The sequence below is a fragment of the Oryx dammah genome, unplaced genomic scaffold (genome assembly GCF_014754425.2).
Source record: "Oryx dammah isolate SB20612 unplaced genomic scaffold, SCBI_Odam_1.1 HiC_scaffold_29, whole genome shotgun sequence".
Lineage (NCBI taxonomy): Eukaryota > Metazoa > Chordata > Mammalia > Artiodactyla > Bovidae > Oryx > Oryx dammah.
The window spans coordinates 115717528-115745037 of NW_024070213.1; the positions used below are offsets into that span (position 1 = coordinate 115717528).

Genomic DNA, 27510 nt, shown 5'->3' on the forward strand with positions numbered 1-27510 from the left:
ACAGAATCAAGCTTCTGTCTCTCTGGTATCATTGGGAAGTACAAGATTCCAATGAGAAACATATTTCAAAGTCAATTTACATGAAGCTGCTCAGTTTCTCTGGGGAAGGCGATGGCACCCCACTCCAGTACTCTTGCAGCAGCAGCTCAGTTTCTCAGAGGTTACCACTGCTGTGAATTTTTTAACAGGAAGATGACCCCAAATGAAAGCACCATGAATATTCACTTCTTTCGTTTCATTTTTCTCCATAGAAAACAAAGACCTCCTTTTTGTCAGGGGCATCATTAGTCTCCCAGCTATCAGCAGAGTCTGAAATCTGGGGGTCATCTTCATGTCTCCCATTGCTTTCCAGACAATCATTCTCCAAGGTTTCTCCATTTATCTTCATCTCCAAGACTGTCCACTTCCACTGCCTAGTAAAGTGTCTTATCTCTTCACACCTGCATTATGCAATAGCCTCTAGCGGGTCCTTTTGCCTTTGATCTCTTATCTCTTTGATTAATCCTGAAGGCTGCTGCCAGATGAGTCTCCCTAAAATGGGGCTCTTCCCTGTGTTAGGAACCCACAGCTCTTCCACATTGCCATTCCTTTCAAATTCCAATTTTCTGTTCTGATATTCAGAGCGTATCCACTTTATCTAGCCCAAGATTTTTCTTATTTCTGTGTCCCATTCAAGTCCCTTCCTCAGCTCCGTCCTTATTTATTTTTGGCTGTGCTGGCTCTCATTGCTGTGCGGGCTTCTCTTTGGTTGAGGAGAACGGTGCCTTCTCCCGTTGTGGAGCATGGGCTCCAGGGCATGTGGGCTGCGGTCGTTTCAGCACGTGAGCTCAATGGTTGCGGTTCTGGGCTCAAGAGCGCAGGCTTGGCAGTTGTGGAGCACGGGTTAGTTGCTCTGCAGTATGTGGGATCCTCCTGGACCAGGGATTGAACTCACGTCTCCTGCGTTGGCAGGTGGATTCTTCACCACTGAGCCACCAGGGAAGCTCCCCCACAGTGCTTCTGAGCCTTGTCTTCAGAAACAACTTCTTACTCCTGCCTATCCAAATCTCTCCAACCTGAGAATTTTATTACTCTTCTCTGAACCCTTCTCTTGAAGTAGGGAGTTCTTGCAGTGGGGTTAAAACAATGGAAAAGCTAAATCTTGTAGATCAACTTCTAAACCCTTCAAGGAAACAGTGGGATGTACAGCTCAGGAAGGGCAGTAGGAAAACCAGGGTACAGAGATATGAGTTGAGAGCCAGGGAGACCAGTGAGTGTAGGCCACAGTCAAAGTGGGGGAATCAGCTGAGCCTGAGCAGCTGTTTAGAACATCACTTAGAGTTTGAGGTGTTGGCTCAGTTCAACAAATATTTCATGAGGACTTCCTTTGCAGGTACAGTATGTGGTGCTGGAGGTCTAGCAATAAACCAGGCAGACATGTTGCAGTCTTTATGGAGCATATTTTCTAAAGACTAGTCAATAAAATCACTACAATAAAGTATTAGGTAACAGGAAATGCATGGTAGAAGGACCTAACTTAAATTTCACTTTTCTTTGAGATCCAGGTCTGAATTTCAAACTGCCTATGTGACATCTCTACTGAGTTGTTCCTCTTCAGATAAGACATCTGGTCTTGAAAATGTTCGAGACCAAACTCATCTCCTCAAATATAGTCCTCTACTGCTGCTGCTGCTGCTGCTGCTAAGTCGCCTCAGTCGTGTCCGACTCTGTGCGACACCATAGTCGGCAGCCCACCAGGCTCCCCCGTCCCTGGGATTCTCCAGGCAAGAACACTGGAGTGGGTTGCCATTTCCTTCTCCAAAGCATGAAAGTGAAAAGTGAAAGTGAAGTCGCTCAGTCGTGTCCGACTCCTAGCGACCCCATGGACTACAGCCCACCAGGCTCCTCCATCCATGGGATTTGCCAGGCAAGAGCACTGGAGTGGGGTGCCATTGCCTTCTCCTAGCATTTCTTATCTCAGTGATAAGCTTCATTAGGCACGTGATTACAGAAATCAGAAAGTTAGGGAACATCTTCAACATCTCTTTCTCCTTCATTCCTCATAGTCAATTCATTAGCAAATACTGGTAATGTTATCTAAAATTTTCTCAAATCCATTTCCCTTTACTGCCCCCATCCTGACAAACTTCTCCTTTCTCTCTTAGACTATTTCATTAACACAGATCCAATCATGCCCTTTCTGGCTCAGAATCTTCCAGTGGATTCTCATTGCTTTTATAATAAAGTTTAAAATACATGACATGTCCCAATGTGCTTTCGAGGGGTCTGGGCCCCACCTGCCTCACCAGGCTCTTGTTGCACTTCTCTTTCAGCTTCAGCCATGCTAATCTTGTCTCTGATTCTCAATGGACCAGTTCCCCTCTCCCACACCCTCACTACAAAGTTTTGCACATGTTGTTCCCTTTGCTGGAAAGTTCTTCCCTCTTGTCTTTGTCTAATCAACTTTTCCCTTTGCAGTAAGGACAAGTTTCCCTTTTTGCACCTATGGTTTCCTTCATCAGGAAAGTGGAGACAAGTTCCACCTCCCAGGTAATGAGGGAACGGACAACCAAATGCTCAGGAAAATACTGAAAAAGCTCTGACTGGCCCACACATGAATCAATATTGTCCTCTTCCCGTCATCAATTTATGGATTTCTTTCCTGAACCTCCACAGCCACATGCCTAAGCGACTGTGTGTTCCCATCAGGCTCCTTTCCCTCTTGTTAGCACATTTTGTGGTGTGCTCATTCTCTGCAGTGGATTCTGTTAGGAAGGCAGGACAGAATAGTGATAAAATAGTAAGACTTTCGAGATAGAAAGGCCAGAGGTCTTACCCCAGACTCCCCTGTAGCCTGACTCCGTTAAAAGACAAATGACCTTTGGGAGGCTCAGTAACACCTCTGAGCTTTCTCCTCCCTCATCACTAAGGAAGGGGTGACCTCAGATCCCGTCTCATGAGGTTGATTTTAAGGTGAAGTGAGATGATGCAGGTAAGAATTTGAATAAATATGAACGGCTTTTGAGCATTTCTGAGTCTATCCTTGTCTTGTTCCTAAACTTTACTGCTTCTTTATGTGCCTTTTCACAATTCATCCAGCCCCTATTATTCCAGAAAAGGGGACACTCCGCCCCATTCACAGTGTGCCTTCCCAGAGTCGGCGTCCTTTTAGCTTCTCGCTAGTCCAACCTACTTTTCAAAGCTAAACTTTATGTGACACCACGAGATGAAAGAGCTGATTTTACCTCTCATTCCATAACATCTATGTTCTCTTTTAGTTGTTTACCTATCTGATATGATTGTCAAATCTGTGCCTTATAGAATTGGTAGATAACCTGTAATAGCAGTTATCATAATATTTCACACCTCGGGACTTGCTTAAAGTGTTCACATTTTGCTTTTGTTTTTCATCTGATTCTGAGGCTCCAATTTGAGCTCTCTCTTTCTGTGGAAAAAGGGCTTTGCATTTGAAAATAATTTTCTCCTAACGTTTGTTATTCTTGACTTCGTGGCATGTGGGATCCTAGTTCCCTCAATCAGGGCTTGAACCTGCACCCTTGCCTTGAAAGCGTGAGGTCTTAATCACTGTACCACCAGGGCAGTCCCCTCTCCCAGTGTTTAAATGGGAGGAGGGGGACAAGGCAAAACCCTTTCTCCTCAGAACAATTCACTGGGTGCTGGTTTGCATGTGGTGTGTGAAATGAACTCCAGATAGCTCAACAGTCAAAAGTCTTAGTCTCTAGAGCTTCCCAGTGCTCCTCCGTCCCAAGACAGACCTAATGTATTGGCCTTGTTGTGAAAAACGAAACCAAGACCATGGTGGATTTTAATTATGTAAGCTTAAAATTTCTTTCTGTACACTATTTTAGTGGAAGGAATAATGTCACTAATATAAAACCATTGCTTTTTTTTTTTTTTTTTAACCCTTTTGATCTTTTAATCTTATCCCCTTGGTTACCTCCCTTTGCTTTCTTTTCATCTGTTTACACCCTGCTGTCTTCTGTTACTTCCTTTATCCTCAGGCTGAAACCCAAGAGGCTCCTGGCTGTTGACAGGGAGGATATGCTGCTGCTTCTAGGCTTGCCTTCCTTTCTGCTCAGCACTGTGAGCCCTGCCTCTTCTTCCTCACCTCTTCCTCTTGCTGCTGACTCTCTTTTTTGGATTATTAGTAGCAAAAACCTACTCTGAAGAGTCAAGGGGAAGTTAGTGATGTTTCACAGGGCTCAAGGAGGAGGGTGTCTATAGCCCTTAAGGCGCTGTCACAGTGAGATGCTCAGGCAGCTCATATTCCAGCAAGAGTTAGATACTCTTCTCAGGTCTTAAAATGATGTCTGTACTCTAAAGATGATTATCAGCTAATTAGAGAGTAGAGACAATACTAAAGACATGTTTAATTCTCCTTTCATTTTCTATTTCCCAGCTCATGATTTTTATAATTGTGCATTTTCCACAATTAGTTTCGCTATTGCAGAGTTGGCATGAAAATCAACATATATTAAATAGTATAGTACTTAATCCTATTTAATATTAGCCGGACAGACATGAATATGTCATTGTCTCTGATCACCCTGAACTTCCACTAATGACAGGGAAATGCTTAAATATCATTAATGACTGTCAGCCAATGAAGCAATGATTTTATTTTTTTTCAGTGATCTATTTCTTAACAATACATGTGAGGATGTGGGAGGGTTAAGTTTTGAGATTCTATCAAATCACTGTAATCTGATCCTAGTCCTCCAGTAACTATAATGCCAAACGTTTCTTGGTGAAATCCAGTTCACTGTGAATTCTGATTACATTTCCTATTCCTTTCCAAAAACCAGAAAGGAAATTAAGTTATATTTGATTACATTACAAAAAAGTCCAACTGGTGTCTGGGCAGTCACTGCCATGTCAGAAACCTAGTGTACAAGGTACGTATTATACAGAGGCAGGCTCCGGGCTGCTGGGCTCAGGTACACGGACTTGCCCTCTTACTCTTTAGCTGAACAGTCTGTAGGCATCAGGAGAGCTCAAAGAACACAAACGTACCTATGTGTTCTCATTGTGAACAAGGCAAACTGTTTGTTGTTTACATGGACCCAGTGAAAATCACATCCCTTGAAACATGAGTACAATTTGTTTCTTCCTCGCAGTAGGTTACCAGTTTCCACGTATATCAAGTTTCTTAAGTTCGTTCAGTGAAGCCAAGTCTGCATGGGAGGTGCTGACGCTGCTGTTCTATGGGCACATTTGATAGCAGGGTAAGACGCATGTGGCCTCCTCACTTCTACCCCAGACTGTCAGTAGGACTAAATAGGGAGATGTGAGCTATCTCAAATAAGCACAAACAAGCCAACTTTGTGCATAAAAGGCTCTTGACTCTCATTTCACATTAGTTCATGCGGGCGTGCATGCTAAGTCGTTTCCGTGGTGTCTGACTCCTTGTGACCCCATGGACTGTAGCCCTCCAGGCTCCTCTGTCCATGGGCTTCTCCAGGCAAGAGTACTGGAGTGGGTTGCCATGCCCTCCTCCAGGGGAATCTTCGTGACCTGAAGACTGAAGTCTCTTATGTCTCCTGCACTGGCCAGTGGGTTCTTTACCACTAGCGCCACCTGGAAAGCCCCATATTAGTTCCTGCGTGCTGCGTGTGTAACTGCGTGTGTGCGAGTGCTAGGTTGCTTTAATCACATCCGACTCTGTGCAAACCTATGGACTGCAGCTCTCCAGACTCCTCTGTCCATGGGATTCTCCAGGCAAGAATACTGGAGTGGGCTGCCATACCCTTCTCCATGGGATCTTTCTGACCCAGGGACCAAACCCATGTCTCTTATGTCTACCTGAATTGGCAGGTGGGTTCTTTACTGGAATGCAAAATATGGGCTTTGTTATTATTTCAGATTTGAAAAGAGTGCAGGAGGATATTTGCAAATCATCTCAGAACACTCATTTTCCCCAATACTCACTTAAGAACCACTTGACTATATCATTAAACCGGTTAGAAATCACTAATGTTTGGGTCTCCTATGGAGGTTCTGATTTGAATTGGTCTGGGGTGAGCCCTAGGCTCTCAGACTCTCCAGATAATTCTTCACTGCAACTAAAATCAACAATTCACTTCAGAAGTTTCAAAGCCAGGAATGCACAGGGGTGATGCATTCCCAGCCCCTGGGAAGTGCAGAGTGCTTCTTCGAGAGTGAATGAATAACAAGGAAAATAATAAAATGGAGAAAAATAGAGTGAATTCAAGAGAGAGAAAAAAGGAACTATTAGAAAAAGGGTGAGTAGGACTTCCCTGGTGGTCCCGTGGCCAAGACTCCATGCTCCAGTGCAGAGGCGCTGGGTTCAATCTCTGGCCAGGGAACCAGATCCCACATGCTACAGCAAAGAGTTTGACTGCCACAACGAAGATCAGGGCCAAATAAATAAATAGTTTTTAAAACGTGTAAGTGGAGGTCTAAGGGTGGACGGTAGTCCAAGAAAAGCTAGACAGGTAGCTGAATGGAAGCCCGCCAGGTGTCATGGACGAGCCAGGCGTCACCTCCTTCATTACTTGTTTTGCTGAGAATGTAGCATGGAGGCCGAAATATGCACAGTAGACGAATGGCCAATGGACAAGGAACGCATGTTTGTAATGACCATTTGATGTGAACCGTTTCTATTTTCTCCTGCTTGAAAGAAGCAGGAGAAATATTACTAAAACACCAACAAAATTCTGTAAAGCAATTATCCTTCAATTAAAAAATAAATAAATTAAAAAAACAACAACAACAGAAGAACATCTTGCATCTGGGATAATAGTAAAACTTTAAAACAGCTCATAGTAGCCCAAATCTCCAAACTGGGTAAGGGACGCCTTTGGTTGGTTCAGTATTGTGTCTGTGTGGCTGGTGGTTAAAGTTTATAATGCTCTTCTGTCCAATCTTAATGCTTGTATCAAAGTATTACAAAAACTGTGAGACAAGCGTCATAGCGGCACACACTGCCAACATCCAACACCTCCATGGTCTGTTGTGTGCTCGGCAAGGGGACCCGGGACAAACAGCACATAACTGGTGGTACAATCCAGCGTGCACCGGGGACCAACCATCCATCTCCATGCCTCAGTTTGGATGTGCCAGCATCCCACTAGAAAGTTAGCCCTTGGCTTTTTCGCAGGGAACACAAACTTACAAGGTTTCAAATGCCATTGTTTTTGTGAACTGGACACCAAGTGCAAGAGACACCTGGTGAACAGTAAATGGCTAGATGGTAAGAAACTGAATCTGAACACCTTGATCAGAGAGGCACCGCGCAGTTCGAGTGAACAAAAGATTCATGGTTCTCAGTTTCTCAAAGAGTTCACTTCGGTGTGTATTCCGTTTGTGGTCTTCTTTCAGCTGATGGTGGCTTTTGGTTACAAACCCTTATCCTCCCATCTTCTGCCTGCCTCACAGCTGTTTAAAGTTCCTGTTGGCCTTTGCTATGATCTCGCTTTTCAATTCACCACTAGACCCTGTGCCCTGACACAGACAACCAGCTCCAGCGCTCTGCTGCTCTGGCTGCTTCTTTCCTTCAGGAAGAGGCTTGTGCAACAAAAGAGGGTGAAACAGTGATGTCAACACAGAGCTCCTGAAAACGCCACAAAGGGGCTCTTGTGGGCTTGTTTATCTCTAGGCTGGTGAAAACCTAGGAAGTCACTTTGTTCGACTAGAAATCAAAAGCTTAAAATGGTCTCCAGCACAGATTTACTTTCATTAAAAAAAAGAGATCAAAGGAACAGAGTGTCATCTTATGTTCCTCCTTCTCTTGAGTCACCTTGGTAAAAGGCATTAAGCAACCTATGTGTAATTATTAACCAATAGATTCTTTACCATGATGTTCAACTCAAGTCTGCAATATTTATTTGTCTTTTTTTTATACATTTATTTCTCTCATCCTTCTAGACCAGAAATCAGTATTCTGTTTGACAGATGAGGACCTTCAGTGTAAGTAAGATGAAAGCATATATTACACATGTGGATATTGGAAATCATGCAATATGTTGTAAACACATACATTCTGATGAGGTGGACATTGACTGATCAAGTACTCATGGTACAGTGTTGTCAAACAGTCACTGTAAACAATTGCTTATAACTCAAGCTCCAAAATATCTAGCTGGTAAGAAAGTTCTATCTGTGAGGAATAACCAATTTTTGTTCATTCAGAGGCTTTAAATCAGAGGAGGGTGGAAACTCCTGATGGAAAACTTGTGGATTCAGAGTAAAGACCACCAGCACCACTGGTGTAGTGGTGTGGGTTAGTGTGCCTGAGTGTGGTGTGTGAATCTGGGGTGTGTGTGGTTTTCTGTGGGGCTCTCTGAATTAGTCTGTCTCCCTGTGTGGGGTGGTGAGTACGCTCTGGTTTGTAGACCTGCCCGGTATGATCTTAAGACATACCATTAGATCTTAGCTTCCTGAATTGAGGCCCCCTGATGCACATATAGAACTTAAAAAATTAAAGATGGAGATTCAAGAGTGAGGGACAAAAGTACACCTGTGGTTAGATGTGTGACAGAAATCAAACCAATGTTGTAAAGCAATCCATCAATTAAAAATAAACTTAAAAAAAATTAAGCCTTTATTTGACTCAGCAAAATTGCATTACAGGGCAGCTCTGATAATCTAAACACAGCATAAACTGACGATGCCAAGAGGTCTAGATTTTGACTCTCATTTTTCTAAATAAAAGGAGAAAGTATCATTCCTGATTTGAATTCAGAAACTAAAATATTGTATGGAGGGGGGGATACCAACATATGTGAGTGTGTTCAGTCACTCAGTCGTGTCTGACTCTTTGCCATCCAACGGACTGAGCCCGCCAGGCTCCTTTGTCCGTGGGGTTTTCCAGGCAAGAATACTGGAGTGGGTTGGCATTTCCTCCTGCAGGAGATCTTCCTGACCCAGGGATCAAACCTGCGTCTCTTGTGTCTCCTGCATTGGCAAGCGGATTTTTTACCACTGAGCAACCTGGGAAGCCCTGATACCAACATACACAAGAGGCTTTTCATTTCAGGTCTTCTGATTAAGTCTCTGCCCTGAAACCCCAAACTCCAACATGGGTGTTTTCCATATATATTGTTTAATGAGGGTGCAAAGAACAATTTCATTGTTGTTCTAATGGAAACCCTCACTTGCAGCTTATTTAAGCACAGCCCCTAGCCAAGGAATTTACTAAAATGGTCAATTGGACATTTCAGTGCTCCTTCCCAAACTGACCCAGAGAACATGCTGGAATTTCAACTATACTTACAGGGACTGAAGGCTTCGCAGGTTCTGTAGCGCCTCTGTGGGCACCTGTCTTAGGTGATTGTTCTGTAGCATACTGCACATCAAAACAAATGGAGAAAAACATTAATGACAGTTAGCAATAATTAACAATATCTGGCATAACAATGTCAGGTACTGTTCTATGTGTCAGGGAAACAGCAGAGCATCAGACAACCTTGGCCTGTGGGGAGCTTAAAGTCCTATGTGGAGAGACAGGTAATTAAAAATTAACAAATGAGTATATAACTTGAGGCAAGTGACAGGTACCACACACAGAGAACAAAACATGGATTTGGGTATCATCCTTGTGCACAGGCCATGCTAATCTTCTCTGTATTGGGCCAATCTTAGTATACGTGCTGCAAAGTGAGCAACATGGATTTGGTATAGATGGTAACAGGGGGTGAGGGTTTAATTTGAAAGGTGGCAAGAGAAGATCTCTCTGAGGAGGTGATTTTTCAGGAGATACCAGAATGGTGTCAGGGAGCAAAACATTTGAACATCTGGGAAGTTACTGAGGAAGAGAGAAGAGCAAGTGCAAAGGCCCTGAGGCTGGAGCTTGCTTGACTTGTTAAAGGAGTAGCAAGGACCAGTGTGACCAGGAGGGATAAGTGAGCACGAGAGACTGGGGCCAAGCTAAGGCTGTCTCGGGAAGGAGTCGCAGGGCTTATTTTAAGGCAGTGAGAAACTCTCCTTGAAGGGTTTATGTGAGTGGAAATGATGTGATCTTATTCATGTTTCTAATGGATCACCATGGTGACAAATAGATTAGACAAGATAGAAGTAAGGATAATAGTGTGCTTTGTTGCTCAGTCGTGTCTGACTGTTTGTGACCCCCTGGTCTGTAGCCTGCCAGGCTCCTCTGTCCATGGGGATTCTCCAGCCAGGAGTACTGGAGTGGGTTGCCATGCCCTCCTCCAGGGGATCTTCCCAACCCAGGGACTGAACTTAGGTCTCCCTCATTGCTGGCAGATTCTTTACCATCTGAGTCATCAGGGAAGGCTAAGAATATTGGAGTGAGTAGCCTATCCCTTCTTCAGGGGAACGTCCCAACCCAGGAATCAAACTGGTTCTCCTGCACTGCAGGCGGATTCTTTACCAGCTGAGCTACCAGGGAAGGATAACAGTAGGAGATCATTAAGGATATTCCTCCTTCTTACATGTCATATTTTGATATAAATTAAATGCTTTTGTGAACTATTGCAATAGTTCTTTCCAGAACACGGGGACTACAGAATGGAAACACCTGGCAACAAGGACGTGAAATGTATCATTGCTAGTGGGAGACAGCATGGAAAGAATTTTCATTAGATGTCATACCCTGCTAGCTTATTCATAAATGTTTATAATACTAATTTTGCAGGCACTCTGACTCCAAAGCCTGATATACTTTCCACTGGCTCTTGCAGCATTCTCTTGAGGAGTAAATGTATACATTCTCGGCTTGTACGCCTTATACAGTATGATTAAGAGCCTGGGTTCTTGGATCTGACTACCTCTTCCCTGCCAGTAGCCCCATGGCCTCAGGGAAATCATTCAAGCTCTCCACATCTCAGTGATCAGTAATAACATCCACCCCCCAGGGCTTATTGTGATGATCTAATAAGTGAAATTACATAGAACAATACCTGTTGCCTGGTAAATATTCAATAAAGTTGGTCCTTTTTGTGTGAATTGTTAAACCTCTTCTCTAAACTAATGATACAGTGAGGCTGTACTGGATGTAATGTTTTAATTAATGAGAAAATTGACCAATAAAAAAACTTCTATGCCTGTGGTTCTCAAATTTAGGGGTCATCAGAATTCATTGAAGCCTTGTTAGAACAGTTTGCTGGGCCCCCACCCTCAAAGTTCCTAGTTCAGTAGGTTTGGGTACGGGTCAGGGAATTTTCATTTCCAACAAACTCCCAGATGATGTTCGTGCTGTGAGGCAAGGCATCGCACACAAAGAACCACCCTATACTCTGCTAAGTATTTCTAAGAATATGTTCACCTGAACTCGAGGCTGTCTTGAGCTTGGAGATGAGGTCTAGTTCTGAGTCTTGGCAAACAAACCATTTAACTTTCTTGATTCTTGGTGTTTTTTTTTTTTTTATTTAATCTGTACAATGAGAATAGAATGATATCATCTGATTGATAAGGTGTTTGAAGGTTAAAATATGAGGGCATTTATTATACTTTCATATATGTTACGGCTTCCCTAGTAGCTTGCACGGTAAAGAATCTGCCTGCAGTCCAGGAGACCCAGGTTCATTCCCTGGGTCAGGAAGACCCCCTGGAGAAGGGAATGGCAACCCACTCCAGTAAACTTACCTGGAAAATTCCATGGACAGAGGAACTTGGTGGGCTACAGTCCATGAGATCGCAGAGTCAGACACAACTGAGCAACTAACACTCACTTTTTCATATATGCAAATGTAAGCTCATATAGAATAAGAGGTGAAAAACATTTGCTGTGCTTAGTCACTCAGTCGTGTCACACTCTTTGAGACCCTGTCGACTGTAGCCTGCCAGGCTCCTCTGTCCATGGGAATTCTCCAGGCAAGAATACTAGAGTGGGTTGTCATGCCCTCCTCCAGGGGATCTTCCCAACCCAGGGATTGAACCCAGGTCTCCTGCATTGCAGGCAGATTCTTTACCATCTGAGCCATTTGGAGATCATAAAATTTATGCTTTTCTCACTGGGACTGAGATTCAGTTTTCTAAGAAATATAATTCTGTCACTTGTAATCTAGTAGTTTTAAACAAGTAATTTCATTATTTTAATCTTGTATTCAATTAACATTTCATAAATCAAAAATCTCAAAATATATTGGTTCTTTAAGAACAAGGTCAAGATTTAGAGAGACCTCACACTATTGATTAGAGAATTGGGAAAATTGTAGCTCAAATGCTATACTTTGCATAATTTACCTAAATATTAAAAGCTTACCTTTCTATGTTATTTTATACCTTTCCAAGCAGTTTTAATATATGATATAATTTTAACTTGACAAAAATGTTTTCTAAATGCCTCATTAATTGTGTGCTAAATTTAAATGATAAGATACAGATAATGGAATTAAATGATGTGTAAGCTTTGTAGGTAAAATGTTACTGGCTCAAAGTATGTATTGAATCGTCCTCCTATGCTTTGCTAACCAAATACTGAAACTTTTATAATGTTGTCTTTCTAAAATATTGGAAAATTGGAGTAGAGGGTAAGAGATATTTAAATAGCTTTTCTTCACTGAATAGTTGCAAACTTTCTTGGTAGTTTTATATATTTGACTTCAGAAAATGGAACTTAAACAAACTTTACTAATGATGACTTTTAAAGCTACCCTGAGCTACCTCCCTGCAATTTAATTTTCTACCATATCTATCAGTAAAACACCAAAAATACAATTTAAAAAAATCACTTAAGTTCTGATCTCTCCCTAAATAAATAACTTTTGTTTAATTACTTTCAAATGACAAAACAAAAATAAATTATCTTCATTATAGACTTACAAGTCTCCAGTGAGCTAATTAGAAAATTCTGTTTTTGTTTAAGATATTCCAGTGGGAGACAAAACAAAGGGTTTATAGCACTATGGAGTACAATTAAAACAGAGTGCATTCACAACACAGCTGCTGATTTCTTTTATAAATAATCCTTTATTCAGTGTAGTCAATATAAGCAGAATTTACCATGAACTGAGTATGGGCTTAGGTACTTACAACTTCATTTTTATCATTCACATGTGGGTAAGAAAAGAAAATGAAATACTTTCTCTAGAGACAAAGGATGACCTCATATTTTCTTAATTTCTTTCCCCTAGGAGTTTTAAAATATTCACAATTACATTATAGTGTCCCCAAACTACTTTAACAATAAATTATCCTTTTTTTGGCCAACAGCACTAAATAAGATCAGGTTCAGGTACAGGTACAGAAATGTAAGAGAGATGAAACTATACGTTGAAAGGGTACTCTGTAATAATACTGGCTTGATCCTTAGGTATTCTCTCTGCCTACTTGCCCCGTGTTTAGATATCAAGTAGTTTCCAGGCTCTTTTTTTGGAATGAGAGAACTCTGGGTAGTCGTGACACTCCTTTGGCTAGTTTTATCCATTCTGTCCATGTGGCTTTGGCTCTGGTGCTGGTGGCCAAGGAGGACAAGCCATTGCTTGACTGAACGGCTTACACAAGAGAACGAGCCTTTGTTGAGGGGAGCCTGGTTCAGAATTCCACGTGGCTGGGTATTTTGCAATACCAAACCAATAATTAATTTTTATGAAGACCTATATTTACAGGAATAGTCATCTTAAATTTTAATGATCTTCCAGAGCTCACAATAACAAGATTTCTGATATAAAACAGCTCTCACCAAGAAGGGTTGTTGGGGTCTTCATTTCCCATCTTCTAGGACTGAATCACTACTATCTTTCTCCTCCTTTTACCAGCTGCCCTTCTTTTTACCTTCCTTGTATTGGTCAGGGCCCGAGGTGAATATTACTTGTATCTTACCTTTCTCACCATGCCTCAGTATAATCAATTATTTCTTTCTTCCAATGACTTTTGGACTTTATAACTGCTTTGCTCAGCATTTTACCTCTAGCGCTGTGGTTTGCAACCTTACTGGACCCAATTTTCCCTTTAAAACCAAATATTTTGTAATGCTTCATCTGTTATGTTAAGATAAAGTTCATAAAAATAGAGCTATCTACACACATCATTTTAAAGGAAAAGAATCAACATAATATACTGCTTTAACTGCATTATAAAGGAGAAATAAAAGTAATTTATAATAAAGGGATATATGTATCATTATATATGTGATGCTCAGATATGACTATCTTAGAATGTCTTTCTATGAAAGAGTCAGATGCTTGCCTCTGTTTTTAATGAAGATGGTTGGATATGAGAAAAATACATGATCAGAAGTTATTCTGTCCAAGAACAGGGAAATGAGAGTAAAGCTCTAAATGGATACTAGACTAAAATCTACAGTTAAGACATAACAGAATATGCTTACTGTATATTTTATGGGAAAGAAGGAAATAACTTTTATTAAAATAAAGATAACATGCCAAGACATATTACATTCTCACAAGTGAGCATGGAGATTCTCACAAATGAATGCTTCTTATTGACAAGAGTGATATCAAAATAATCCTCTCTCTTTTACAAGATAGGACTGAAATACCACAGAGAAGACCCAGCCTATCTCAAAGTTCCATCACATGCTGAGGTGAGCATCTGTTTTTTAGTACTTCAAGAGGCCCTAGAGGGCAAATCCCACCATAGACAACAGGGAATTGAGGCTAATTTGGAAAAAAGAAACAGTCATGATACTGCCTTCATAGAAGCTGGGTGGTAGACCCTCCTGGATAGTGGAAGAGTGAGATTAAATACGCAACAGGCCACCCTAAAATAAACCATTATATAGTCATCAAGCATACATTTTGTATGCTTGTGCTCCCACCATTTTAAAAGGCCGTAATGTGAAATATTTATAAAGCAAACTTTGTTAATGAAATTCAATGAGAACACTGTGTTTCACATTTCTCTGCAAATGTAATGATATTTTTAAGAAGATGTTTTACAACTTCACAGTTATATATCTTTAATTTGTTTTGTGATTTCTGAGGTAATTCTATTGCACTAATATCATTTTCAAACACATATGTGGGTAGAAATCACAGGATGTACAAACTGTGTTAATTACTCAATGATTTTTGAGAGACTATATTTCATTTAATTTTTCAAGTACAGATTATTATACGTTTGCAGAACTTTTGGTAAAACCTCTCAGTATTGTTACATATGACAGCTTTTTCTGTCGCTGTTATTTATTTGATTTATTTCTGCCTCGAGGGCCTGTCTCCAGCTGTGGAGTGGGGGCTGCTCTTCAGTCACAGCATGTGGGCTCAGTAGGGCACAGACTCAGAAGTTCTGGCACACAGGCTTAGCTGCCCCGTGCACGGGGGATCCTCCCAGACCAGGGATTGAACCCGTGTCTCCTCCGCCGGCAGGCAGATTCTTTACCACTGAGCCACCAGGAAGCCCGTGGGAGTGTTACCGATTGATGTCTGGTGTGGAGGGACAGTCAGAAGTCAAAAGCAATGCAGAGGGATTCTTTATGCTGGGCTGAGCGGCACATCGCAGGACGACTGACTACAAACGAGTCATCTGGAAAACTGAAGATGCCTCCCCAGATTTCCAAAACATTCTGTGGCAGGTGTGATGACCGTGGTAGAGAACCACTACTCTAACACTAAATGTTGGGTTGGCCAAAACGTTTGTTTGGGTTTCTTCATTACATCGTATGGGAAAATCCAAATGAATTTTTTGGCCAATCCAATCCTTTCCAAATATTTAACAGCTGAATTTGCTTGTTGTCTTTAAGTTAGTAAAATAAAAGGAGGAGTGAATAGAATTCCTGGTACGGGTCTTGCTCCTTTTGAATCACCCTCACGTTGACAGTGGTCCAGCTGTAGTGCAAAGCTGGAAGCGTCAGTCCTTTGCTTACATCTCTTTTTTGACTTCTCATCTTGCTCAGAACATAATACTGTCCAAACTTTTCTGACATGACATACAGGATCCCTGTGACCAGGACACTTTCTCTCCTTCATTTCCTTTCCACTTTGTCCGGAATGCTCAAGCACCACTTGCTTAGGGCTGGCTGTCCTCGGTTCCTCCTGCCTGTGTCTCTGTGCATATTACCCCTCAATCAGTCACCTAATGCGCGTGGTTAGTCCCTAGTTGTGCTTCAAGGTCTGGGTCCCAGGTCTTTTCTTTGGAGAAACATCTCTTTGAGGAAATAGAATGTGAACCATCAAACTAGATAGAGTCCTTTCCTCGCAGTTCCACAGAACCAGAGCAGTCTGTTTGTCTGTCTTGGTCACACTATCTCGACCCCACAATCTACCTCGAGATTGTAAGCTCTTTGAGGGCATGGCCATACTTACTGATCTTTGTATTTCCAGCAATAATTTGTTCAATGACACTTTGAGTGATACGTGTGTGAGCATGTACACACACCCACACACACACACACTTTAGTTGAGTGTATCCAATATGTATTCTGTTAAGTGATTAAAATAATTGATTCCAATATAATTTAACAAGTCATCAAAATACTTAGTGGTACCTAGCTCAATATAGGAAAAACATCTTAGTTGTTTTATCTAAACTTGATGTATCTAATGCATTTTGAATGGTTCCAAATATATTGGTGGATTCATGGAAATATAGGCACATTAGAATCAGTGCTACAGCCCTAAATTTTACCTTATGATGAATTAACATAAGGATTTGGCTGTGTGACAACTTAAAAATCTTCCTACATAATAGTAAAAGTAATTCAAGGGTAGGGAGACCAAACCCAATCACCTAAGTAGATCAAGACTAAATAACAGTTCTGCTTTTAAATTTAACTTTTAACAAAATATTAAATGTAAATAAAATTGCTTTTTAAAATAGCCTGTGTATCCCTCAGGTCAGTGAAATGCAGTTTCCATTAAGCAGAAATATAGCAAATGCTTCTTTAGCATTCATAACATTTATCTAAAAGAAAGGAAATAGATGCTTGGGGCTGGTGCACTGGGACGACCCAGAGGGATGGTACGGGGAGGGAGGAGGGCGGATTCAGGATGAGGAACACGTGTATACCTGTGGCAGATACATGTTGATGTATGGCAAAACCAATACAATATTGTAAAGTAATTAACCTCCAACTAAAATAAATAAATTAAAAAAAAATAAAAAATAAAAGAAAGGAAATAAAATCAGCTTATTTTCTCTGAAATAAAACTTTCTTGGTAGACCTTTCAACTTGTGTTATCTATTTCCTCTAAAACGTTCCCTTTTTTCCTACACAGAATAAACTGAAAAATTAAACAATGGGTACTAGAAGAAGAAGGTACCAATAATAAAGAGTTTTCTGATAGAAAATTAGGAAGTTGGACATTAGACAGTAAGAAAGCCCATTTCTTACAAGTCTTAATGAATTAACATTTTTCAATTAAAAAGCTACGCATTTTTTACTATGCATTTACTATATGTTACTACTATGCACTAGATTCTTTTACATCTATTCACAGGTGGAACATAAACTTGACTTTTTAGCTGATCTTTATTCAGTGATTATAAGTAAACAAATTCTGCAAATGGTTTGAGGCTGTAATCTCATTATGTCAGCATCAGTTCAGTTCAGTTCAGTCGCTCAGTCTGTCCGACTCTTTGCGACCCCATGAATTGCAGCACGCCAGGCCTCCCTGTCCATCACCAACTCCCGGAGCTCACTCAAACTCACATCCATCGAGTCAGTGATGCCATCCAGCCATCTCATCCTCTGTCGGCCCCTTCTCCTCCTGCCCCCAATCCCTCCCAGCATCAGAGTCTTTTCCAATGAGTCAACTTTCGCATGAGGTGGCCAAAGTACTGGAGTTTCAGCTTCAGCATCATTCCTTCTAAAGAAATCCCAGGGCTGATCTCCTTCAGAAGGGACTGGTTGGATCTCCTTGCAGTCCAAGGGACTCTCAAGAGTCTTCTCCAACACCACAGTTCAAAAGCATAATTTCTTCAGCACTCAGCTTTCTTCACAGTCCAGCTCTCACATCCATACATGACTACTGGAAAAACCATAGCCTTGACTAGATATACCTTTGTTGGCAAAATAATGTCTCTGCTTTGGAATATGCTATCTAGGTTGGTCATAACTTTCCTTCCAAGAAGTAAGCCTCTTTTAATTTCATGGCTGCAGTCACCATCTGCAGTGATTTTGGAGGCCCCCAAAAATAAAGTCTGACACTGTTTCCACTGTTTCCCCATCTATTTCCCATGAAGTGATGGGACCAGATGCCATGATCTTCGTTTTCTGAATGCTGAGCTTTAAGCCAACTTTTTCACTGTCCTCTTTCACTTTCATCAAGAGGCTTTTTAGCTCCTCTTCACTTTCTGCCATAAGGGTGGTGTCATCTGCATATCTGAGGTTATTGATATTTCTCCCGGCAATCTTGATTCCAGCTTGTGCTTCTTCCAACCCAGCGTTTCTCTGATGTACTCTGCATATAAGTTAAATAAGCAGGGTGACAATATACAGCCTTGACGTACTTCTTTTCCTATTTGGAACCAGTCTGTTGTTTCATGTCCAGTTCTAACTGTTGCTTCCTGACCTGCATACAGATTTCTCAAGAGGCAGGTCAGGTAGTCTGGTATTCCCATCTCTTTCAGAATTTTCCACAGTTTATTGTGATCCACAGTTAAAGGCTTTGGCATAGTAAAGCAGAAATAGATGTTTTCTGGAACTCTCTTGCTTTTTTGATGATCCAGCAGATGCTGGCAATTTGATCCCTGGTTCCTCTGCCTTTTCTAAAACCAGCTTGAACATCTGGAAGTTCACAGTTCATGTATTGCTGAAGCCTGGCTTGGAGAATTTTGAGCATTACTTTACTAGCGTGTGAGATGAGTGCAATTGTGCGGTAGTTTGAGCATTCTTTGGCATTGCCTTTCTTCAGGATTAGAAGCATAATAGTAATTTATTCAGTTGAATCAGAATGACTCAAGAAAGTTGCCCCAACTTCATAGCACAAAAAAGAAAGGGAAATACTCTTTCACAAGTTGGAGTTGAAAAGCTGGTTATTTAGGGGCAAATACATTTTTGATATTAAGGTAAGAAAAGGAGAGATGAGGTTTTTTCACACATGAACCCAGCCAGATACATGGTTCTATGATACCAATGAAGACAGACTAGAATTTAGATAAATTATCCCATGGCTCTAAATGGTTTATTAGACGAACTCAGTCTTTACAAATTAATTAGCATCCACTTGACACTAAAGTCAGAATTATAACAAACAACACTCGGTTTACTTACAGAACTTTAAGACTGTAAAGGCCAGCAAATGCTCCCTTGGGAATGTACGTCAGAGCGTTTCCAGCAAGACGTCTGTGGGTTTCAAGCAGAGAGGATAGAGAATAAGTATGGTTCTCTTCTTATGGAATTCATTTAGCTGTTAAAAATGCAATACGATTATGTTTAGACCATAAATGCCAAAAGCAACTCTAGAGAACCTTGTTTTGTCATGTTTTGCAAAAAATTTCTGTAAATCTCTCATCAAAAAGCAGGCAAAAGAAGAAATATAATAAATTACCTATTTTACAATAAATCATCTAATAGCTTATACTATGTATATGCTATGCTATACTATGTATAAGCTATGTATAAACCTCTCTGTCCATTCATCTGTCAGTGGACAGTCAGGTTGCTTCTATGTCTTGGCTATTGTAAATACGGCTGCTGTGAACGTAGGGATGCATGTACCTTTTTGAATCATGTTTTTCCTGGGATATACGCCCAGAAGTAGAATTGCAGGATCTTATGGTAGCTCTATTTTTAGTTTTTTAAGGAACTTCCATACTATTCAAAACAGAAACAGACTCACAGACATAGAAAAGAAACATGGCTACCAAAAGGTAAAGGTAGGGGGGAGGGATAAATTAGCACTACTACATAGAAAATAAATAATCCACAAGAATCTACTGTATGCCACAGGGAACTCTATCACTATTCTGTAATAACCTATATGGGAAAAGAATCTGAAGAATAGATATACGTATATGCATAACTGGCCCACTGTGCTGTAACCTGAAACTTACACAATGTTGTAAATCAACTATACCCCAAAATAAAATAAAAATTGAAAAAAATTCACCTTAAAATTTTTTTAATACAAAAGCTAGACAAGGGAGTAGAGAGGGAATCACGGGCAGTGGTTGTCAGGGAGATGGGCCATCATTATAGGTCAGACAGTCAATGGCTGGGCAGACCTCTCTGCTGAGAGGGCATTTCAGCAGAGGGCTGAGCCATGCAGGGACCTATGTGAAGGGAACAGGAGTACAGAACACCGAGGAGGGAGTGTGCCTGGCGAGGTCCAGAACCTGCCCGAGGCCGGAGTGACCAGAGTGGAACGACCAAGGGAAGGGAGACAGCAGGTGAGGCTGGAGGGCAGTCCAGGGGCCCACCATGTAGGGTTCTGGAGGCCACAGTAGGGACTCTGAGCAGGGAACAGATGTGATCAGCTTTGTGTTTTAAAAGGGTCCTTCTGATGGGACCCTCTCGAAGGGGGAATAGACTCTGGGGACAAAGGACATGATTTGTGTAAGACTGAGCCTCCCCAGGTGGTGCTTGTGGTAAAGAACCCACCAGTCAATACAAGAGACTTGAGACTTGGGTTTGATTCCTGGGTCAGGAAGATCCCTAGGAGGAGGGGAATCCCACAAGAAACGCACTCCAGTATTCTTGCCTGGAGAATCCCGTGGACTGAGGAGCCTGGTGAGCTACAGTCCATAGCGTTGTAAAGAGCTGGACATGACTGAAGCTATTTAGCACGCATGCATGTGCTATAAAAGAGTGCTTACTGAATTAACTGACTCAGATTGGTTGACGCTCACAGGTGGCTTAACTGATCAGACTAAAATTAGCCAGGAACTGTTATTTCAGCCAAAATGTCCTTAACTATCCTGTCCATGGTCATGACTTGAATAGTACATTTTTTGAGTTCTAGAACAGAGCCTGAAACTGGGGGCTTATCAACTCTTACTGCTGCTCTGTGATCAAGTTCTTAGCTTGATGGTTTCTGCGTCATTTGATTTTGGAAATGAAAAGGAGAAAATAAAATTGTTCTATTTATTTATTTCATTAGTTTAAATTATTGTTAGGGTAAATACCTTTCTGTTACATTTCCTGAAATATAGCTCAGTTCACAAGAATTGTTTTTCTTTTCTGGGCAACGACTTTCAGAACCTCAGACCGTATTCTGAACTAATCTGTGGAACCAATGACCTCTGTTATCAGGGGAGTCTGTCTTAAAACAAATGAATTTATGATAGGCTATTAGCTATTTGCTATGCTGGTAGGAGACATATCTCATTGTCAAAAACCACAACTTAAGAAATCATTGCATTCTTCCTCTCCTTTCTTTACCATGTAGGATGGTTTTAGCAATTTAAAAATGAAATACATATAAACTATAGGAGATCTTTTTTATATAAATGAATACAAAAATAGTGAGACCTGTACCAAATCTTTCCTGTGAAGATTTGAACTGACATGTTTTTGGGCAACTATGTTCCAGTCATAGAGACCCACATACCATTTGGTTGGAAGGTTTAATTTTTCCCTCTGTTTCTAAAATTATTTCATAGAAATGTCTCTTTCATCTCTGTTTCTGTAATAGGATACAACCTAACAGGAGAAAAACTTTATATCATTTTATATGATACAAAAATGGTTTTGTCCTTAAAGATACTTCTCCATAAAGAAGTACATTATCCTATCACTGTTAGTTTCACTGACTTAACTGCCACAAAAAGGGAAAAAAATCAATACATTATAGTAGACACATTCATCTTCAAATGTGTATTTAAAGCAGATGTTTGGGTGCTGTAACAACCAACTAAACTAGTTTTGAGAATATATGTTTCTTTGACCCTATATAGTAATTTGAGTCTCTGAAGGAATCTAAGTTTGTTTTTGGTAGCTTCATTTTGTAAAATGGTGGGACGAGAGCAATGCAGTCAGACGTGGGCTGTGATTTCTCCCCTCCGGACGTTGGTCTGGAGGGAAGAGGTGTGTGTACAAACTTGGGGGAGCCCCGAGAGGGGAGGGGCGCCCGAGCCCCCTCTCTGGCTGGGGCTTTCACGACAACGTCTGTGCCGGGAACACGCTTCAACATAGGGCCCCTCGGCTGGGTAGTATCTTCCGAGCTAAGTGACTACGCTGATCCTTATGATTTAAAAGAAGACATTTCAGACTACTTAGCAATTTCATTTTGGCTTTTAAGAATTCCTGCTTCATTTTCCAACTTTTACAAAGTACATGAGATCTAGAAGGCATACATTCTATACATGCTGAATTAATTTGTTTCAGAAATTTGGTGAGGGCTAACATCAGGCTTGATGGTAATAGTTCCCCGCCCACCCCCTTCCCCACTTCCCCATTCTTAAGATCTGCCTATTTCCAGTTTTCTGGTACCATTTTCCTTCTTTGTGATTTCCAGTATAGTTTCAGTGGCTCTGTTCTTATTTCTGAATTTCTTTTCACTCTTCTGAGTTATAATTTACCTGAATAATTATAGTTCAGCTATCATTTACACATAAAATTTCTGAGGTGTCAAAATATTCCCACTTGAAGAAAGATATCCTAAAACAAAGTTAATGACTTTGGGTTCCTGTATATAGGAGCCAAGAGTCTGGGTCATTGAAGAGTTAGACACAAATAGGATGAAGCCCAGTCCAATGTAATCTCACAGCCTTGCCTCTGCTGGCAGAAATGCACCATCTCTGTAACTAAGTCCACCACAGTAAGTTTTCTTTTATAAGATGCCTGTGCTAGTTCGAAAGGCCTAGATACATGTTTCAATGCCATTCTCCCCACCCCCCCCAAAAAAAGAAAAGAAAGGCCCAGATACTTAGAATTTAACCCTCTGGCATTCATCTGCGGTAACATTTGCTGAAGCTACTCAGAAAACTTGAATACAAGGATTATGACAATCTACCAACTGCTTCTCTTCCCATTGGAGAAAAAAGTATCTTAATATGCCTCAAGAAATTGCCACTTAAAAAACCTTCTCTCCCCCAATAAATTAAGCATATCTAATTGGTCAAATACAGGCACAAATCATCCCTTCGTTAACTATGCTTTTATGAACTGTCCATTTTGTTTTCATTATTGTGTGTGTGCTCAGTTGTGTCTGACTGTTTGTGACCCTGTGGACTGTAGCCCACCAGGCTCCTCTGTGCTTGGGATTTTCCAGGCAAGAATGCTGGAGTGGGTTTCCAGTTTTCCCTCCAAGGGATCTTCCAGACCCAGGGATCGATCCTGTGTCTTCTGTGTCTTGTTCGTGACAGGCAGATTCTTTACCGCTGTACCAGCTGGGAAGCTCCAGTTTTCATTATTAGAGATTAAAAAAATCAGATTTCAAGGTTTAAGGGCTGAGGCCACTGGCCTGATACATGGACTCTTCAGCTCAACAGGGATATCCATTTGTAGTTATGTGGCCCTATAGTTTCTTTAGCCAGAGCATGGTGTGTGTTCAGTTATGTCCAACTCTTTGTGACCCCAGGCCCACCAGGCTTCTCTGTCCTTGGAATTCCCCAGGCAAAAATACTGGAGTGGATTGCCGTTTCCTTCTCCAGGGGATCTTCCCAATCCAGGGACTGAAACTGCATCTTTTGTGTCTCCAGATTGTGTCTCCAGATACTTTACCACTAGCACCATCTGGCAAGCCCCCAAACAGAGTATGTGTGTGTGTGCTCTGACTCTTTGCAACCCCATGGACTGTAGCCTGCCAGGCTCCTCTGTCCACTGAAGCTCAGTTTTCAACTCTGTGAAGTATTCCTTAATTATCTCAGCCAACTTTCCTGTAGGTTATATTCTGTACAACACTATCTATAAAGATTCATTTATGTAGTCTACCTGACTTGACTCTTAAGGTCAAGAATCTTATCGCCTGTCCAGAGCAAGGAGCTGAATCAATAATTTACTGATGGATTGATCATTTGATCTTGTTTCCAAAGACAGTTGGCTACAGTGCTAGAGTTGCTTCAGGTCTGGCATAACTATTGCAAGATGGCTGGCTAGCCATTACATTACCAGATCAAAAATAGCTGAAGAATATTCCTTCTTCCTCATGCATCAGATTTGAACTCAGCAGTGTATTTGAGCACTTTCATATGGCACATACAGTCCTTTAGGGCACACAAACAGTACAGACCTTTTGTAAAACTATTTATGAGTTCTAGGCACAGTGTAAAGTGTGTTATATACATTGGGCTAATTATTAAAAATCACATTAAACAGGTGATAAGATTACTCCCATTTTACAAGGTAACTGAGGCTGTAAGAGCTTATTTGCTCACTGTTACATAGAAAAGTTCACACAACTTGGCTCAACCATTGCATTTTGGCTCTGACATTTGAGGTTTTAAACATGACTTTGGTTCAAAGTAGGTTGGTCTGGAGCTTGGGTTGACCAGGAGCAACCAGTCTAAAACAAGAGAAGCACAAGGACACCAATGGGTGCATCACTTGAGGCGCTGGCCGTAGAAAACGGATGTTCACCATTTCTCATTCAAAGGTCTCCCGCTGCCTTCTGGACCCGTCTTCACTCTTTCTGCTCTCACGACTGTGACTGGTTGTTTCCCTCTCTTCTTGCAAACCCTTCTTTCTTTTAACTTGAAGTATAGTTGATTTACAGTGTTGTGTTAATTTCAGGTGTCCAGCAAAGTGATTCAGTTATACATATGTGTGTGTGTATATATATATATTTGTGGTGGTTTAGTCGCTAAGTCGTGTCCTACTCTTGCAACCCCATGGACTATAGCCTGCCAGGCTCCTCTGTCAATGGGATTCTCCAGGCAAGAATAGTGGAGTGGGTTGCCATTTCCTTCTCCTATATATATATGTATATATATCAGTTCAGTTCAGGTCAGTCGCTCAGTCATGTCTGACTCTTTGAGACCCCATGAATCGCAGCACGCCAGGCCTCCCTGTCCATCACCAACTCCCAGAGTTTACCCAAACTCATGTGCATTGAGTCGGTGATGCCATCCAGCCATCTCATCCTCTGTCGTCCCCTTCTCCTCCTGCCCCCAATTCCTTACAGCATCAGGGTCTTTTCCAATGAGTCAACTCTTCGCATGAGGTGGCCAAAGTATTGGAGTTTCAGCTTCAGCATCAGTCCTTCCAATAAACACCCAGGACTGGTCTCCTTTAGGATGGATTGGTTGGATCTCCTTGCAGTCCAAGGAACTCTCAAGAGTCTTCTCCAACAGCACAGTTCAAAAGCATCAATTCTTCGGCACTCAGCTTTCTTCACAGTCCAACTCTCACATTCATACATTACAACTGAAAAAACCATAGCCTTGACTAGATAGACCTTTGTTGGCAAAGTAATGTCTCTGCTTTTGAATATGCTATCTAGGTTGGTCATAATATCCCTTCCAAGGAGTAAGTGTCTTTTAATTTCATGGCGGCAATCACCATCTGCAGTGATTTTGGAGCCCCCCAAAATAAAGTCTGACACTGTTTCCACTGTTTCCCCATCTATTTTCCATGAAGTGATGGGACCAGATGCCATGATCATCATTTTCTGAATGTTGAGCTTTAAGCCAACTTTTTCACTCTCTACTTTCACTTTCATCAAGAGGCTTTTTAGTTCCTCTTCACTTTCTGCCATAAGGGTGGTGTCATCGGCACATCTGAGGTTATTGATATTTCTCCCGGCAATCTTGATTCCAGCTTGTGTTTCTTCCAGTCCAGCGTTTTTCATGATGTACTCTGCATATAAGTTAAATAAGCAGGGTGACAATATATAGCCTTGACATACTCCTTTTCCTCTTTGGAACCAGTCTGTTGTTCCATGTCCAGTTCTAACTGTTGCTTCCTGACCTGCATACAGATTTCTCAAGAGGCCAGTCAGGTGGTCTGGTATTCCCATCTCTTTCAGAATTTTCCACAGTTTATTGTGATCCACACAGTCAAAGGCTTTGGCATAGTCAATAAAACAGAAATAGATATTTTTCTGGAATTCTTATATATATATATATACACACACACACACACACGCGTATATTTAGGCTTCCCAGATGGCACTAGGGGTAAAGAACCTGCCTGCCAATGCAGGAGGTATGAGAGACCGGGGTTCGGTCCCTGAGTCTAGAAGATCCCCTGGAGAAGGACATGGCAACCCCCTCTAGTGTTCTTGCCTGGAGAATCCTATGGACAGAAGACCCTGGCGGGCTATGGTCCATAGGGTCACAAAGAGTCAGACACGACTGAAGCAACTTAGCATGCATGATATGTGTATATATGTAGTCTTTTCAGGTTTTTTCCCTTCGAGATTATTACAAAATATGAACTACAGTTCTGTGTGCTATTCAGTGAGACCTTGTTGTCTATCTCGTTATATGTGGTAGTATGTATCTGATATAATCCCAGACTCCTAATTTGTAGCCCTTTCTCCCCTTCTTCCCTATGGCGACCATGTTTGCCTTCTGTGTCTCTGAGTCTGTTTTGCATATAAGTCCATTTGCATCACTTTTTTAAGATTACACATATAAATGATGCAATATTATATTTGTCTTTCTCTGTGTTAGCCACTCTTTTAGTGCTCATCCTCCGAACATAGAAGTTCTTCAAGTTTCTGTGCTTGCACCTTGTCTTTGTTCCTGCTACATTACATGGAATTGCGAAGAGTGAGACCCCACTTAGTGACTCAACGACAGCAACAACAGTAGCACTCTCAGTTTGCCATTGCCTTCAGTTCAGTTCAGTTCAGTTCAGTCGCTCAGTCATGTCCGACTCTTTGGGACCCCATGAATCGCAGCACGCCAGGCCTCCCTGTCCATCACCAACTCCCGGAGTTCACTCAGACTCACGTCCATCGAGTCCGTGATGCCATCCAGCCATCTCACCCTCTGTTGTCCCCTTCTCCTCCTGCCCCCAATCCCTCCCAGCATCAGAGTCCTTTCCACTGAGTCAACTCTTTGCATGAGGTGGCCACAGTACTGGAGTTTCAGCTTTAGCATCATTCCTTCCAAAGAAATCCCAGGGCTGACCTCTTTCAGAATAGACTGGTTGGATCTCCTTGCAGTCCAAGGGACTCTTAAGAGTCTTCTCCAACACCACAGTTCAAAAGCATCAATTCTTCAGCGCTCAGTCTTCTTCACAGTCCAACTCTCACTGCCTTAGGAGTCATCAAATATTCAGATCCCCAGGATCTAACTCAGGTTTAGTGAATCAGCATTTCTGGAGGAAAATGCCTCAGAAATCTGCATTTTAAGAAGCAGCCCAGGTTATTTTAATATGGGTGGAGACCCACACTGGGAAGCAAAGCCTCTACCCTCTCTCTCAAGGTCCTCATCTGCCCCAGCACCTTCCATGATCACTTCTTTATAAACAACTCTCCAGTCGTCTTTGGAACAGACTCAGCATGCTCCAGACTCACACTCCAGCTTCGTTAGTGACATTTCCATGTGGATGCTCTGCTAGTACCTTGCACTTATGTACCCAGACCAGGCAACCTCTCGCCTCCAAAATATCAGCTTTTCCCTTTGAATTCCCTGTTCCATTGACAGTGCCTCACCAGTCTCCTAGCACCTACTGTTATAACCTTACTCAGAGTTATTTCTCACCTTAAGACCTCGTTTCAGTCCCTACATCCACTCAGTGATGAATGCCTGACTCTTCCTTTGTTGTAAAGCTTCAGCATATCCCAGTGGGTCTTA

The 27510-nt window shown here is 41.6% G+C and overlaps 1 protein-coding gene and 1 non-coding gene across 2 annotated transcripts in view; both read right to left on the bottom strand.

Moving 5' to 3' along the window:
• LGR5 (leucine rich repeat containing G protein-coupled receptor 5) overlaps positions 1 to 27510 on the bottom strand; it is a 99886-nt gene that overhangs the window by 36603 nt on the left and 35773 nt on the right. The window contains exons 5-6 of the mRNA XM_040233984.1: positions 19097 to 19168; positions 9236 to 9307 (exon numbers count right to left, since the gene is read on the bottom strand). Coding sequence (XP_040089918.1) covers positions 9236 to 9307; positions 19097 to 19168 — 144 coding nt within the window. The remainder of the gene's footprint in view (positions 1 to 9235; positions 9308 to 19096; positions 19169 to 27510) is intronic.
• On the bottom strand, positions 9521 to 9626 carry LOC120858942. Its single transcript, XR_005719972.1, has one exon. It is a non-coding gene; the product is annotated as a U6 spliceosomal RNA (small nuclear RNA).